General features: G+C 31.6%; 2 protein-coding genes across 4 annotated transcripts in view; one reads left to right on the forward strand and one right to left on the reverse strand.

The window, feature by feature from the left end:
• Nucleotides 1–18,490, forward strand: part of LOC114341630 (pre-mRNA-splicing factor 18) — a 152,160-nt gene that overhangs the window by 107,932 nt on the left and 25,738 nt on the right. The gene's annotated exons all lie outside the window — the stretch shown is intronic.
• The window catches only part of LOC126880124 (uncharacterized), a 61,914-nt gene that overhangs the window by 7,160 nt on the left and 36,264 nt on the right, over nucleotides 1–18,490 (reverse strand). Inside the window, exon 1 of one of the 3 annotated variants that reach the window (XM_050643832.1) lies at nucleotides 16,187–16,468. The exons of 1 other annotated variant lie outside the window; for it this stretch is intronic. In XM_050643832.1, coding sequence (XP_050499789.1) covers nucleotides 16,187–16,301 — 115 coding nt within the window. In that variant the 5' untranslated portion in view covers nucleotides 16,302–16,468. Of the gene's footprint in view, nucleotides 1–3,425; nucleotides 3,855–16,186; nucleotides 16,469–18,490 lie in introns of those variants that run through there. One more of the 3 variants, XM_050643830.1, reaches the window with a different exon arrangement.

Consider the following 18,490-nt stretch of genomic DNA (forward strand, 5'->3'; position numbering starts at 1 on the left):
ATTTGGGGGAGGGGGGTGGTTAAGGGAACAACAAAACCCCCATAAAATTTTAGTGGGGTGCACAAATTTCAATTTTATTTTTTTTAAGATGTTCTTGCCATAAGAATGCCACATGTCCATTTTCAATAAAAAATCTCTAATACTTTTCAATATATTGGAAAAAATCAATTTTTATTTTGTAACTTTAAGGGGCTATAACTTTTTTATGTGCACATTTGTACAAAGGTAAGTTAGGTTCAATCGAACTATTTTTGGTCCCAGAATATGTGATTTAATTTATGACCTGTACTTGTGTTACTCCCTGTACCTATATTTTAACAATGTAACTGAAAAGTTTTCAGATCTTTAAACGTAGCTAGTTTCAACTACCTGTACCCTGGACGTTTCACACTGAAGATAGTCAGTTTTGACCGAAAACGTTTCGTGACTGTCAATCATGTTTTGGATACTTTTTAAAGAATTTTAATAAATTCTTATACCAATATACAACAGAAGTCTTTACTTAAATTTCCGTTGTTTTATCGATGGTATGCAGCCAACTATAGGGTTTATCCTTTTTAAAATTTTAGGTATCTAATGTTAGCAAAGTAGATTTGGCACTTCCATATTAATGGTGGAAATAAATTTATCATTGAATTGAATGATGTTAATGTCGCAGAAAATACAGAAGGAGAAGAAAATTAATGTGTATTTTAAGTGATTTCTTGTTAATTGTTGTGTTGTGCAGTTAATACTCCAACAAATTACAAGTGTAATAATGAAACACTATTTTGTCGGAAAAAGTGTTTTTTATTTTTTGAAATGAATAAAAAAGAGCTGAAACATTCCAGTTGTTTCTGTAAGGTGAAATGTACCGTGTGTCCCCTATAAGAATGGCTCTCGGCCATATCTCAGGAACCGTTTATAGTACCGCTTTGAGAAAAAATATTTATAACAAAAGTTGCCTCGGGAAAAGCCTGGAAATTATTTTCATAATTGTGGGTCCACCGCTAGAGGGCGTAATTGAATATCAAAAATTAAAAAATCAAAATTTTACAAAATTTACCTAATGAAAAGGCACTGCAAATCCAATCATCGTATTCTTCATAAAATTCTGCGCATATTTCATTTCACAAGTTTAAGTCTACCTTTGCAAATAAGAGGTGGGGGTGAGTGGGAACCTTCTTATGAAAAAATGCCTGTAAGTCCGGTTCTGCTGAATCGAATTTTGCTTACTTGGTCTTGTTGAAAGCATCTCTTTTTCGTCAATGTAAGTGTCTTATTTTCGAAATAGCCTAATAAGTAATATGCAAGCTAGGAGGCGTTATTTATTTATTTTCGGAAATCTAGTTTTCTTTGGAGAATATTAAATACAAGTAAGCATTTTTAATCCTGTATTACAAAATTAGACCAAATTAGCAACATAATACCGAAAACCGCATGTCGATACCTTTTTCTATCTCGAGATATCTTAATAAACGTGCAAATTTTAAACAACTGTTAATGTCACCGGTAAACCAAGTTAAGGAAACGTAGTGTGCTATGAAAAAAACAAAGAAACATTTTATAGATGTAAACGTATATAAATAATTAAAACAACAATAAGACAAACAACACTATAAAATATAACAAAGAAATAAAAGCAACTACTAACCTAGTGACCACCTAAATGTTCAAATTGTTGCCCATCATTTTCGATGCAAGCATTTACTCTTTCAAGAGTAGATTGAACAGCAGTCTCAATTTCTGCTTTCGCAATGCTTTAAATGGCGTTTAGTATTCTCTAGATTCTAGAGTAGTGGGCCTAGCTAGGACTAAACGTCTAAAACAGTTAAATATGTTGCTATTCAATCTGCTCTTGAAAGAGTAAATGCTTGCATCGAAAATGATGGGCAACAATTTGAACATTTAGGCAGTCACTAAGACTAAGTAAGTAGTTGCTTTTATTTCTTTGTTATATTTTATAGTGTTGTTTGTCTAATTGTTGTTTTAATTAATTATATACGTTTACACCTGGAAAATGTTTATTTGATTTTTCCATAGCACACTACTTTTCCTTAACCTCGTTTACCGGAGACAGTAACAGTTATGTTTAAAATTTAAACATTTCTTAAGATATCTCGAGATAGAAAAAAGGTATCGACATGCAGTTTTCGGTATTATGTTGCTATTTTGGTCTAATTTTGTAATACACGATTAAAAATGCATGCTTGTATTTAATATTTTCCAAAGAAAACCAGATTTCTGAAAATAATTAAATAACGCCTCCTAGCTTGCATATTACTTATTAGGCTATTTCGAAAATAAGACACTTACATTGACGACAAAAAGCTGTTTTCAACAAGACCAAGTATGCAAAATTCGATTTAACAGAATCGGACTTACAGCCATTTTCTCATAAGAAGGTTCCCACTCACCCCCACCTCTTATTTGCAAAGGTAGACTTAAACATGTGAAATCAAATATGCGCAGAATTTTATGAAGAATACGATGATTGGATTTCCAGTGCCTTTTCATTAGCTAAATTTTGTAAAATTTTGATTTTTTAATTTTTGATATTCAATTACGCCCTCTAGGGGTGGACCCACAATTATGAAAATAATTTCCAGGCTTTTCCCGAGGTAACTTTCGTTATAAATATTTTTTTCTCAAAGCTGTACTATAAACGGTTCCTGAGATGGCCGACAGCCATTCTTATTGGGACACCCGGTACATAAAAAATGGTCAAAATTAATTTTAGCACATACGTCATATGGCCTGCTTTATCGGTATATACCCAAGTAAAAAATAAATAATTTTAATTATTTATTTAATTACCAGGCCAACCAGCTGCCGCACTATATCTTAAAGCAGAACTATCCAAATCTGCGTTCTACTATATTTCCTAATTATACTATTACCTACACGTGTTTTACGGTATATACAGAATATACACACATGATGATTTGGCAAAACATACTAAATAAATGGCAGCCAATTTGGCTCTCATTTATTTAAAAAAATAATAAAACTAATTATTTAACACAATATTGTAAAAGATATATTATTGCTGTTTATAATTCTAAAATTTGACGTCGACAGAATATGCAAAGAAAAACATTTAGCACTATGGAAATAGCTGTATGGTGAAGATTATGTAGAATATCCAAACCATGGAGAATTAGAAACGAACATGTAGAACAAACTATGGGGAGCAAAAAGACAATTATAGAAAAAACAGCAGCTGAAATGTTGCGGACACACAATCTGAATGCTGAAAAAGCATGGGGACCGATGGAATTGGAATGCTCCAGAGAAGAAAGCAGAGCTCAGACAAAAAGCGCATTAGAAATGCAAACCTGGACGAAGAAATATGTCAACATAGGTTAAGAAGTTTAGAGAATATATGTATAGGACGACAGACACTATGAAACCGTTTAAAATTAAACTACAAAAAGTTAGCCTACCTTGTTCAAGCATTCTATGCAACTTTTTTCTCAGTAAAATTCCCGATATAATCTGAATCAAAAGTACCAAACAAGCGACAGAAAATATCGCTATTAAAACTATTCCAACGTCTATCATTTTTCGTATTTCCTCATACGACTGTTTAAAAAAAATGCGTCTACCTTAGTACATCTCTTGAATAGTGCTATAAACAATAAACTTATCTCGTTATCTTTGTTTCTTTAAATCCAGGGATTATAAATATAAATGTCTTAAACATTGTTTGGATAAAAACCAGTACTGGACTGGGCTATGCTATTAAATCTTATTTCTAGTTGTTTTTGCGTCAGTGTAGATCAGTAGTGGCCACTTGACCAGTCTTTCTTGACAGTGTGCCACTGTTTAGCAACAGTTATTCGTGTCACCAAAAATGGTCTAACAAACGTTTCAGTAAGTAGTTGGGATTTATACAACATAAATATTACATAAAATACAGGGTGTAACAAAAATACAGGTCATAAATTAAATCACATATTCTGGGACCAAAAATAGTTCTAATGAACCTAACTTACCTTAGTACAAATATGCACATAAAAAAAGTTATAGCCCTTTGAAGTTACAAATTGAAAATCGATTTTTTCGAATATATCGAAAACTATTAGAGATTTTTTATTGAAAATGGATATGTGGCATTCTTATGGTAGGAGAATCTTAAAGAAAAATTATAGTGAAATTTGTGCACCCCATAAATATTTTATGGGGGTTTTGTTCCCTTTAACCCCACCAAACTTTTGTGTACGTCTCAATTAAATTATTATTGTGGTACCATTAGTTAAACTTAATATTCATAAAACTTTTATGCCTCTTAGTATTTTTTCGATAAGGCAGTTTTTATCGAGTTGAGGCTTATTTTTTAATATGTTTACATACAAATTTTATGGGGGTTTTGTTCTTTTAAACCCCCCAAATCTTTGTGTACGTTCCAATTAAAATATTGCTGCGGTACCATTAGTTAAACACAATGTTTTTAAAACTTTTTTGCCTCTGTATTTTTTCGAGAAGGCACCTTTTATCGAGATATGGCTTCTTTTTTAATACGGTTCAAAATATACCTAAAAATGTAAATCATACATAAATTTTCATAGTATTATCAAGTCTCCATAATCGTACTCAACCATATACAAATATGTGGTGGATTTGTCAAATATTCAAAATATCTCGATAAAAACTGACTTTTCGAAAAAGTACTAAGAGCCAAAAAAGTTTTAAAAATATTGTGTTTAAGTAATGGTACTACAATAATAATTTAATTGGAACGTACACAAAAGTTTGGGGGGGTTTAAGGGAACAAAACCCCCATAAAATATTTATGGGGTGCACAAATTTCACTATAATTTTTCTTTAAGATTCTCCTGTCATAAGAATGCCACATATCCATTTTCAATAAAAAATCTTTATTAGTTTTCGATATATCGGAAAAAATCAATTTTCATTTTGTAACTTCAAAGGGTTGTAACTTTTTTTATATGCACATTTGTACTAAGGTAAGTTAGGTTCAATCAAACTATTTTTGGTCCCAGAATATGTGATTAAATTTATGACCTGTATTTTCGTTACACCCTGTATATGTATGTACAAATTTTGGCTTTATTACTAATGTACAGTTTCATTAATAATTGGAAATATTTTAACTGTAGATTTCTGCTCTCAAAATATTAAGTTTTAACCCAAATCACCTAGTCCGAAAATGCTTCCTAAGAGAGCTAGAGCTCTTTGAAGATGGCGTCTTTTAATTAGGCTTTTTATGTACCTCCAGAACGGTTGCTGGTCAAGGCAACATATCAATACCTTCGTTGCTAAGCCAGTGGGCGTGTGACATGTGAACGAGCATTATCATGCATGAGATGGAAGTTTTGACCAACCGCATCAGCAAACGGAAGAGCGATAGCTTAAAGAATGGTGTCGAGGTACTGCTTAGCTGTAAGAAAGCGGTTTAGAAAAACGAGGTCCGTTCTTCTACCGACTATTATTTCACTTCATACCATTACTGCATCACCTCTGTATGTGTAAACATCCTGAACATGTTTTAAACCTTCCACATTTCCAGATCGTTTCCACACTATTAGGTACTTGACAAGAATCTGGATGAAATCCAAATCTAGATTTGTCGGAGAATAAAACTGTAGCCCAATCATTTGCATCCCAGTTTTGATATTCTTGACATCACTTCAATCTTGCAGCGCGATTGCCTCTGGAGATTGGTGGGCATGTCAATCACCTTCTATTGTCGAGATTGACTTCATGGAGACGATTTCCTGCAGTATCACAGCCTGTGGTTACCTGATGTGCCCTCTACAAGTCGCTAACCAATTCAGGTGCGGTAATTGTTGGTTGTCTTCTAGCGGTTAACACCGTCACAATTGACTTGTAACACTCTGGGAGACTCCGATGCGCTCAACTTAATAAGTTTGCCACATACCACATTGAAAGTTAACACGTTGACGGACAGAACGTATATAGACGTCTAATTTCAATTGATGTATCGTGACACAACGTCTATAGACGTTGCATTTTCCCTATTCTACTTTGCAAAATACATATAGTGTTGCTTATATAAACTGCTCATCAAAAGTTAGGGATATAGAACATTATGCTGATTTTCATAGTTGATTTTTTTGCGAACAGACGGATTCCCCTATCTTTTTTATTTTAGATTTTTCTTTAGTATTTACACAATTGTGAATAGGTTTACTCAAACTTATTTTTTGTACTTATTCCGGGTGGAAAAAAAGAAAGGTTTTTCTTATGTTAAGTTTAAGACAACCTGTAGGGAGAACGAGGTACAAATGTGAGTATACATCAGAATCGTATTGTAGTCTTATGTTTTGTGAACATGTTGTTGTTTGAATGTCCCTGATATCTTTAGAAACAAAAAAAAATAGACGGTTTTGTAATTTAACATGTGTTTTAACCGAACCAAAAGTTTGACACACCCTGTAGGGAGAACGAGGTACAAATGTGAGTATACATCAGAATCGTATTGTAGTCTTATGTTTTGTGAACATGTTGTTGTTTGAATGTCCCTGATATCTTTAAAAACAAAAAAAAATAGACGGTTTTGTAATTTAACATGTGTTTTAACCGAACCAAAAGTTTGAGACACCTTGTAGGGAGAAAAAGGCACAAAGGTGAGTATACCTCGATATTATGTTGTAGTCTCGTATTTTGTGAATATTTTATTTTTTTAATTTCTCTGATGTCTTCAGTAACAAAGAAACTAGACGGTATTACTCTTTAATATGTGTTTCTATGTTTCACATGTGTGATGTGATGCATGTCGTCGGTTAAAGCACATATTAAAGAGTAATACCGTCTAGTTTCTTTGTTATTAAAGATATTAGAGAAATTAAAAAAATAAAATATTCACAAAATATGAGACTACAACAGAATATCGAGGTATACTCCCCTTTGTGCCCTTTTCTCCCTACAAGGTGTCTCAAACTTTTGTTTCGGTTAAAACACATGTTAAATTACAAAACCGTCTATTTTTTTTGTTTCTAAAGATATCAGGGACATTCAAAAAATAAAATGTTCACAAAACATAAGACTACAATACGATTTCGATGTATACTCACATTTGTACCTCGTCCTCCCTACAGGGCGTCTCAAACTTAACATAAGAAAAACATTTCTTTTCTTCCACCCGGTATAAGTACAAAAAAAAAGTTTGAGTAAACTTTTGTATAACTGTGTTAATACTAAAGAAAAATGTAAAATAATAAAAAAAAATAGCGGAATCCGTTAATCTGTTCTTGAAAAAATCTACTATGAAAATTCAGCAGAATTTTCTATATCCCTAACTTTTTACAAGCAGTTTATTTGACGCATTGTCCGTCAACGTGTTAATGACGTCGTTCCATGATAAAAAGCAATATTTTCAATGCACTAAGTAAACAAGAACTTTGTAGCATAAACAAAATCGATATTACCAGAATATTTAGTGCAGTGTAAAACCTATAGTTTGTTCCTTTTCTGTAAAAAACTTTGTCAAATATTCGTTATCACTTTTGCCGTTTTGTTTTACTCACCAAAAACCTACAGGATGAGCCACTGTATAAATTTATCAATAGTATATTGTACAACAAGAGAGAGAGAAAGACGTATTTCTCACATCAAGCGAAGGGGGAGTATGTCGTTTTCTCTCGTGTTGTACACTGTACTTTGTCGATGGATGCGTTTTTGTCTAGAGTTCAAACTTCAAGATTAAATAATTTACGTGCTTTTATGTAGATTATATGCCAAAATTGAAATAAAATACATATTACACACATATGTAGGTATTTATTATTCTTAATATTTATATACATACTTTTATTTATTTAAAATTATAGTCACCAGTTATATTTGAACAGTTTCGAAAGGTAATTCCTGGTAAGTTTTGATTTGACACATTTTATTTGACAAATATATTTGTGTTTGTATTACGCATGTTACCATGGAAACCGCGATTCTACGTATGAAACCCGTGAGAAAAAATATTTCTCACTGCAATGGCCGACTTTTCTCACAGCCTGATAAATTGTTCGTTTTGAATGTACGTAAGTAGTGAGAGAAGTTGCACATTGTATAGCATCCATAGAAAAAATTTAGTTTTATCAATTTTATTATGTTATAAAAATATCCCTAGACTTTTCTGATGTGTGTATTTCAAAACTCGATGAACTCTGATGGATGAACCATATGGTAAGAAAACGGGTAGGCGTTGAACTGTCATTGCTAATGCATGTCATCTTCTGGAGTTTCGATGGTTTTTGGCCTTGAATGCATGCAAATAGATTACTAGGCGGTTTTTGGGGTTTTTGAATACGATTACGCTCAGATCAAACCCGACCCTCGGACCACCTGGTGATAACATGATAAGGCATGTTCATGTTAACTTCTGGAATTTGAAGGGTTTTTAGGCACCAGGTGCACCAGGGGTCGGTTCTGATGGCGTATTATTATTCAACGACCCCAAAAACCCCCGAATAACCTGTTTGCATTAATTTAGTACCGAAAACTCTCAAAACTTCAGATGACGTGCCTTCCGTGACCCTGGGCACCAGGTGCTCCCGAGGTCACTCCGGAGGTCACAGCGACCCCAAAAATCCCCGAGTAACAAAATGTGGCCCTTTTACACTTATTTTGACATGTTTATGCAATTTTGGATTCATTTTATGCACTTTAAAATGTAACTATGCATTTCCACCGATTTTTCTATATATGTAGTAGACTTTTTTCCCGACATCATTCTAAACACAATGAAAAATGTTTCAAATCTCTATGTGCTACATATATTGAAAAATCGATTTATTTTGCTAAACGCCCTGGTCTAATATGTCAAAAATATCATTTACAGAATTATACGCATGTTTTCGTATAGATAGTTTACGCTTACGCTATTAAAGTATCACAAATGGGTAAAAACTATACCTAGTCCATTCTTTCACGGTTTTTGCTCTAAATGTTAAAGAACCGCTTGGATTGACATGAAATTTGTCATACTTATAGCTTACATGTCAAAGAAAAAAAGTGATATTGTGCCGATGTGTGCTTTTGCCCTGGGAAAAATATATGTCCAAAATAAGTCCGGAAGTGGGTAAACTGACTAATTCTAAGTAACTTTTGTTCTATAGAGCTTTTTCGCCAAGTCAACAATTTTCGAGTTATTTGCGAGTGAATATGTTTATTTTTCAACAAAATAACCACATTTTTAGACGATTTTTCGCAAATAACTCAAAAAGTAAGTATTTTGCCGAAAAAAACGTTCTTAGCAAAAATATAGCCTATAAAAAAGTAAAAAAAATGGTGTACACGTTAGGTCTCTGGATCTCGTAGAACCAGAGTTATAGCCAATGAAAAATAGATTCATATTCACCAAATTTTAAATAGAATATTTCGACGTGAAATATCCAAAAAATTAAGCACTTTTTGGGAAAAACCCATTATAACTTTTTTAAAGTGTTTAAAATAGTACATTATATACCGCGGGACTGAAGTAGTACATTTAATCCTGAAGGTAAAGTTTATGGCCCGACCGCAGGGAGGGCCATAATTTACCTGAAGGATTAAATGTACTTCAGTCGCAAGGTATATACGATACTTTTCGTACTTCCGGTATGATTTTATTAATTATTTCAATAATTTCAATCAGTTTTTTCTCTCTTCAACTCATTTAATAAACTGTCTTTAAAATAAGTTACCATAGTAACATTGCGTTGTGACAGTTATAATTTAGAAACATTGTCATTACTAGTGTCATTGTAAAGAAACATTGTTATTGATAATTATTGGTATCATGAGTGAAGAAGGTGTATCTGATATTGATAAAAGAGCAGCCGAAGTAGGTGAAGAATTGTTACCACCGAAATCTAGAAAACTATACGAGCAGCAGTACGATGCTTTTAAAAAGTGGTGCCGCTTAAAAAATGTGAGACAACCTACTGAAAATGCGCTGTTAGTCTACTTCGATGATAAATCAAAAGCGGTTTGTGCCTCAACTCTCTGGGCACATTACTCAATGCTGAAATCGGTTATTAACATTAGAGAAGATATTGATATAAGTAAATTTCCAAATATTAACGTTAATTACCATTCTAATTAATTATATTTTTCAATAAAATATCCCTTAAATTCGTTTGTTTGTGATTTAATCGTTCCGGGAGTTTCGTCAATATTTAATCCCGGAGGGATTAAATGTGACACTTTAGTACCTGTCACAAGGGAGTGAAGTTGTCACTTTAGGCCCGGAAGTACGAAAAAAGCTTTATTTCTGTTTTTCCAAAAAGTTTCTAGCATTAAATTTAAGCAAGTTACGCTCAAAATAAAGTTGGTCCCTTTTGTTTTTGCAAAAAAAAAAATCGGGAAGACCACCCTCTAATTAGCAACTTAAATGAAATTAATCGTTACCGCTCCACAAATTATTTTACTTATGTTGTGTTTATATGATCTGTAAGTTTCATCGATTGAAAGTGCTTATTTTTGAAAAAATGTGGTTTCAAAGTAAAATTTTAAAAATTTAAATTTTGAAAAATATGGTTTTTTTCAAAATAACTTGAAAATTGTTAGAGATACCAAAAATCTCGAAAAACAAGAAAAGGCAGATTTGCTTTTCTGAATATCATGTATTTTTTTGTTTTTCTGTTAGACAAAAATTGATTGAGATTTGGTGTTTCTAAATTTGCATACATTCGTGATTAGTGACTCGTTCAACCCCTTTTAACTACAGCCCTTCCAATAATAAGGACTTTGAACCGATGAAACTTACAGATCATATAAAAAATATATACACGAGTCAATAAACTTGTGAAGTCGTAACGATTAAGTTCATTTAAGATACTAATTAGGGGGTGATTTTCTCGATTTTTTTACCAAAACCAAAAGGGACTAACTTTATTTTGAGCGTACCTTGTTTAATTTTGATGCTAAAAGTTTTTTTTATAAAACAAAAATGAAGCTTTTTTTAAACACTTTAAATAAGTTGTAATGAGTTTTCCCCGAAATGTGCTTCATTTTTGGTTATTTCACGTTAAAGTATTCCATTTGGAATTTGACGAATGTGAACCTATTTTTCATTAGCTATAACTCTGCTTCTACTAGGTGTAGAGACGTGATATATACACCATTTTTTTTTAAATTTTTTACAGGCTATATTTTTGTTTATAATGTTTTTTCGACAAAATACTTACTATTTGAGTTATTTGCGAAAAACCGTCTAGAAGCATTATTAAAAAATGTTATTTTGTTAAAAAATGAACATATTCACTGCCAAATAACTCGAAAAGTATTGACTTAGTGAAAAAACTCTATAGAACAAAAGTTACTTAAAATTAGCCAGTTTATCCATTTCCTGACTTTCTTTGGACGAATATTTTTTCACCCCCAAGAGTGGGTGACAACCACCCCCAGGGCAAAAGCACAATATATCGGCACAATATCACTTTTTTTCTTTGACTTGTTAGCTATGTGTATGCCAAATTTCATGTCAATCCAAGCGGTTCTTTAAAATTTAGAGGTTTTGCAATATTTTACCGTTAAAGAACGGACTAACCTATGTTTTAAAATTTTCATGTCCTTTTAAAAAATTATAAGAACGGTTTATGGTTTATGAATATACCTCTTATTGTTATCATTATCATTTCCTGTTCGTAAAATGAAAGAATTTTGCAAATTTATTTTGTTATTGCAATAAACTTTTTTTTTGTGATTTTTCCTTGCCCCTTTAAAATACAGGCCCGAGGCAGGTGCCTCACGGGCCTAGTAGTAAAATAGGCCCTGAGTGGTGCCGCTCATTATTATCACTGTTGTTTTCATTTATCACGCTTCATTTTACTGCTCCCGATACCGTCAATCTGTAGCTCGTGAACAGTGGCGTAACAAACTCCGTCGGGGCCCCCCGCAGAATTTGAAATGGGGCCCATTTTAACCCGGGAGCAGTCGCGCCGTTTTTTTTTTAATTTTTTTTAATTTCATTTTCATTTTTTTGTGTGGAATTTATGGCTTTGGTGGGAAGTAAAAAGCATTTTTTAAATTAGTCTTTCTACCCAAATAAAAATAAAACGTTACCTGGAACTACAACGAGCGTAATATTAATCTGCGACGTCTAACTCTATTTCTGGGTTTTCATTTTCATTTTGAGTAGGATTAGTAAATATTGTTTCCTGACCAAGACCAACTACATCTATTGATGTTTCACCAACTTCACTAGGCTGCTGTTTTAATTCACCAGTGGTCACAAAAAATGATGAAATTTTTGGTAATTTTTGTTTTTGATCGGATTTTTGAGCACGTAACTTTCGTTTTTCTGCACCACTTTTATATTCCCTCTTAGAACTCATTCTGTCTCCTGCAGATATATTACAATGACAGCGTTATTAAAAGTAGTGGAGTCAACGGAGTTTCTGCCCACCGAAAATATCAAACAAGATAAAACTTTTTATAAATTTCATTAATAAACGTACTATAATTAATAAAACAGCATATCAAAAAGTTCTACTCCAAAAGTGGATGCTTAATTTTTTATTAAACAAATTAACTGCGAAATTAGTTTTTTTATATACACGAAAATATGAATTTTAGAAAAAACTCACTCGGCCAGTGAAAATTCAGAAAATATTACATAACAAAAAAATTAAAGGTTTTTCTAAAATTACATCTACAGCTTCTATATTTTTTATTTATAACGCTCGAGTCACCCTTCCCACAAACTTTGGCAGTGGCGCACTGTATGGCAGCGTTCGTCGTAGCGAGCAGTTGAGTTAATTTAACATTACTTTTTAAAATTAGAAAATCTACGGTTTCGTTTTGATCTAAATCTGTCTCCTGCCGAATCGAGTCGACATTCATTTCATTACTTTTTAACTAATTAATCAAATTAAACTTTACAAATTGGCAATGAAAGAAGAACGTTAACGATGTCTTATAATTATATCCCAAAGAAAAAAAAAATATGTGTATAAGTACAGTGTGGATGTAAAATGTGGTACTAATATAATTTTACCTATATAAATCTGAAACTTACACAAATTATTTTTTAAACATCGTACTAAACCATGTTTTATTAAAAAAATATATCAAAAATTTTATTCAAATAATACAACGTCTCAAAAAATGTATTGTTTGAAAACTTCGTAGTTTTACAGAATAACTACCACTTTTAACTGGATATTACTTAAATGTAAACGCCTATATTACAATTATTGTATTGGTGTTTTTTTAAAGCCTAAGGTGTAATCTTTCAAATGTAATTATTTTACTTTGAAAATGAAATAAACAACTTCTTTTGTTGTTTTCTGTACAACTTACCTACGATACATTTAATAACCAGCTTTAAAAATAGTAAATGTTAAAACAATTCTTTCTTGATTTCTTATACAGTGTGTTTGCGTAGCTTGGAGCCTATGGGAAACTTTTTTATTATCTATATTACGAAAAAAAGTTATTCTTCATAAAATGCTGTGCATGGTATAAAACCTAAGTTGCAATAATCAGATATTAAATTTTATTGATTTTATACGAGGTATATCAAAAAATATTAATTTCGCTTAATAGTATAATAATACCGATTTGTCTGCAACCGTGAGAAGAAGAGACGACAGATGTTCGTTTATGCGGTGCAACTGACCTTGAGTGTTTTTCTTAACTCTGTTATACTGTACCTATACTACCTTTACAATATTGAAAAATTTTATTATAAAAAGATGTTCGCAATTAAAAACTATGTTTAAATATGCAATTACATATATCATTCCAGTTGAAATATTGTGAACTATAAAGGTACTTAACTCTTAGAGAGAAATTAATATTTTTCGACATACCTCGTATAAAGTTGGTAAAATGTGATATATTACGATTGAATCTTCGTTTTGAGATCGTTACACAACGATGTAATTACATATTAAAATTAAAATTGTATATTGTTAAATATAAAAGTACTTTATCCTTGAGTTAAATTCCTATTTTTTTACTTACCTCGTATAAAATTGATAAGCTTTGATATCTGATGGTTTATCTGGCTTATTTTGTATCTCAGATTTAAGACCATTCATAGCATTTCATGAAGAATAACTTTTTTCATAAAATTGATAAAAAAATTGTTTCCCATATGGTCCGAAGCCACGCAGACATACTGTATAAGTGCTCAAAAAAATTTATTCTGAATTTTCAAATTGCAATGTCTGACAGGGCCGTAACTACCATTGGGGCAACCGGGCGCCGGGGGCCCCGCGATTGTAATCGCGTTATACTGCATATAATATGGACTATAGGCAATATAACGCGATTAAAAACCTACATTATAGCCGAAGAATGTAAGTAACATTATATGTAGTATATTTTTTATGAAAACAGAAAAGATGTTACTATATTGATGGTAAATATTTGCAAAATATTTAGCTTAAAATAATGTGATTTCAAATTTTTTTGTGTTGGTCAACTAAAATAGCAATATGTACGTAGGTACAGGAAACTTCAGTCATGGAGTACATTAAAATGCGTTTTCAAGTGGTTAAATATCAATTTTCCCGGACTCCTTCTGCTTGGTGATTAACCCCAGACCCCCCGGTAGGGCGCCCCCAGATCACGTTTGTCCCCGGGGCCCCCAACATCGTACTTATGGCCCTGATTTAATGTCATATTCGAATTCAGCATAATCAAAAAGCAAATAGAAACATTTTTGAACAAAGTAAAATGATGAATTCACCGATATCTTTTAAAATGATTTAATATAAAACAGTTTTATTGTTTAAAGAATTAATAAACAATTAGAGGCATCTGTGAGTAGAAGTTTTCACTTTAAGATAAGATATATAAACTAACAAAAATGTTTTAGAATAATATAAGCTTGTTTGTTTTTTCCGAAACCGAAACAATGCAAGTTTTTCTACATTGACTCCCCTAAAGCCTAAGTGTTATAATTTCCTTATCTTACCGTTTATCTGTTGATAGATTGTCCAATGATTACACAAGAAAAGTCGTCAATAATTATTAAATAAATGCGTACCAAACTGATGCAACTATAACCGTAAAACAACACAAACATAAATAACATTCAATGCAAACAACCAACTGTCGATAATATTGTATCGAAATACTAAAAGTAGGTAAAGAACAGAGAGAAAGAAAACCCATTTTTAGATTTAAAAATCTTGTTCTTAAATTCGGCAAATTGCAATTCTAATATCTTTCAATAGTCACGTACAAAGCATTATATAGTTTATTGTCGCTGCCATAAATTTCGGTAGGCCGGAAGGGATTAAGTTTCTATAGATATTATGAGATGATTCACTTGGCAAATACGTCTAGTTAGAAATTTTTACGATTTTAAATTTAAACAGACATCGTAAAATAATGTAACAATAACAGATTTTAATGTTGTTCTGAAGCTATTTTCTTGTGGCATTTTTATAATCAAGTATATTCAAATGGGAAATAAGCCACAATTTTACCTAAAAATGATTTTATTAACGTTTCGACGCCCAAGTCGGGTGTCTTTGTCAAAATACAAAATAATACTAAATAAACAAAAATGTTGTTGCTTAGTAAAAAATTCTTCTAATAATTTATTTAATCTGACTCATTTATATCGGCAATTCAGACACGTATTATACATTTTAAAGTAGACGACTTTAAAATGATATTGCCAATATTGATGAGTTGCGTTCCTGGGACGACTTTACTAAAAGATAGTTCATTCGATTACATGAAATCAATCCCAACTCAAGAATATCCGCCACAAAAAATCATAGCATGTGATCTGTCTTTAAAAAGACAACCAAATGCAACGGTGGCACTGAAATTCTCGCGTTAGAGATTCCATAGTAAATATTGAATTGCCGATATAAATGAGTCAGATTAAATAAATTATTAGAAGAATTTTTTACTAAGCAACAACATTTTTGTTTATTTAGTATTATTTTGTATTTTGACAACGACACCCGACTTGGGCGTCGAAACGTTAATAAAATCATTTTTAGGTAAAATTGTGGCTTATTTCTCATTTGAATATACTTAACAGATTTTAACTTTATATCAGATGACAAGATGGGGCCCTTAAGCGATTGGGGCCCCCCGCAAGCTTCATGCTGCGGGGCCCTCTGTTACGCCCCTGCTCGTGAAGCCTTAGCCTAAGAAATACAGCTCTAACCAAAAGCGTTGATTGAAATTTTTTAGGGGCAAATCTTTTAAGGGATAGCAAATATAATGCCACAACAGTTTAAAAGGATTAATGAAAATATCTGCTCACCTTCATCGATCATTTTGTACAATTTTTTCTTGATTTTAAACGCCCATAGAATCTGTAAAAGGAGCATTAACAAAACTACTGAATATACAGGAATTATTATTGCTAACGGTTCCATGTTGGAATAATTCACGATACTGTCACAATTTCAGCACAGCACTACATGCAATCTAAAACAATTTTAGGCATGAATTTAAAAAAAGTTATTTTATCTCTACTTTATGGAAATATTTATTATCTTTTGTAAAATCCGATTCTTTTATCAGAAGTATTATCGATATTAAAGTATCAGAGATGATTGAATAAATTTATTTATTGTATTGCTAGTGGTATTTTCCTCACAAATCCACGTTATCTAATTTGGTGTCGTCATTTTCGCACAACGTTGTCGTAGTTGTATGATGCAGCGAATTCTATCCATCTATCTATACTCCAGGGTAATAAGCTAGAAATAGACCATGTTCAGGACACTCAAAGATCCAGATAGCTGACTACTTTTTTAGTTATTGTAGAATCTATATGAAGAAAACCTACCTGTTTCCTGCCTAGAGTTCGCGTTCGTTTTTTTAATTATTAACAATTTATTGAAAAATCGCGATTTTTTCGATTTTTTGCACCCCATTCAAAAGCTAAATAGTTGACATAAAATTACAAAATTAAATTTTTTAGAACATTAAAACCCTTTAAAATGCCGAAATTTGAAAGTGTAAAAGTTAATTTGTTGCTACGCAAACGGCAAAATAGGTGAAAATCGTTATTTGTTAATAACTTTTACTAAAACTACCTTAAAACTTTAGTGTTTCACCCAAAGTTGGGTATTTGGGTACTTAACAAACCCTCAAAATTTGAGAGCGATCCATTAATTAGTTTAAGAGTTATTCTAATTGTTTATCCCAGACACCTTTATTTTGCAATAACATAAGACAGAAAATAATGAAGATAGGGCAACTCTGCGTATGCCAAATGAAAGTAGAAAACTGATGCTATCAAAATGTACTAAAAAAAAAATAAAAAGATGATCTAATATAGTCAAAAAATCCGAATGCGAAATTTGTGAAATTTTGTAGTTTATAAACATTTAGAATAACTTTAAAAATATTGTCCGTAGAAAAAATCATTTTACATATTAGAAAAGCTGGTATTTTACACGAATTTTTAAAAATGTAGTTCAATTGGTGAATAGTCGTGGTAAGTGAAGGGGGAGCTGAGAGCCGACAAATGCACGAGTTCAAAAACTAAAAAAGGCAACTTAAAACTACTATCATTTTCTATATCTCGGGATCTACTGAATATATTTTGATCGTTCTTTTTTTAATTTGTATGTAATTTTTTTGTACATTACAAATATGTAATTTGTCTAGACATTTATTAATTAATAAACAGTCTAATTTGTTTAAACAATTTTTGAAAAAATAGTTTTTCCCAAAAATCCATGATTTTAATCATACTATCGTTATTAATCATAGAAAAAGTTAAGGTATACTTTAATAAATAAATTATCTTCAATAAATAATTCTGTGGCTTGGTTCTAAAAGGGCCAATGTCAAATTTTGGTTTTTTTGTACAGCTTTCTTTAGAATTTAATATTGACCAAGCAAAATGCAAAAAATTGAAATTGGCCATTTTAACACCAAGTCACATAATGTGGCTTAATGCTAAAAGGGCCAGTGTCAATTTTTTGCATTTTGTTTGGTCAATATTAAATTCAAAAGAAAGCTGTACAAAAAAACAAAAATTTGACATTGGCCCTTTTAGAACCAAGCCACAGAATTATCTAATAAAAATGATTTATTTAGTAAAGCGTACTTTAACTTTTTCTATGATCATCAATGATACTACGATTAAAAAAATGTAAACTGTAAACAAATATTTTTTCAAGAATTGTTTAAACAAATTGCATATTTGTAATCTACGTAGAAATGACATACAAATTAAAAAAGAAAGATCAAAATCCATTGAGTTGATCCGGAGATACAGGAAATTATATTCGTTTGAAATTGCTTTTTCGGTATTTTAACTCGGTGGATTTGTAGGTTCCCCTAGTAGTCGTTTGAACTACATTTTTGAAAAATCATAGAGGGTGCTGTGAAGGTACAATGTTTGTGCCAATTTTTTAAGAAAAAATACCAATCTCGTTCTTCAAAATGGCATTAATGAGATTCCTTAATTATTATAAACAAATTAGCTCTGAATTAAAAAAAAAATATATGGCTAACTTTGTCCCAAATGAACCCAGGCTAATTTTTTGTATTTGAAAATTCGTGTTAAAATACTATCTTTTCGAATATATAAAAATATTGTTTCTAC

Source organism: Diabrotica virgifera, chromosome 2, assembly GCF_917563875.1.
Source record: "Diabrotica virgifera virgifera chromosome 2, PGI_DIABVI_V3a".
Lineage (NCBI taxonomy): Eukaryota > Metazoa > Arthropoda > Insecta > Coleoptera > Chrysomelidae > Diabrotica > Diabrotica virgifera.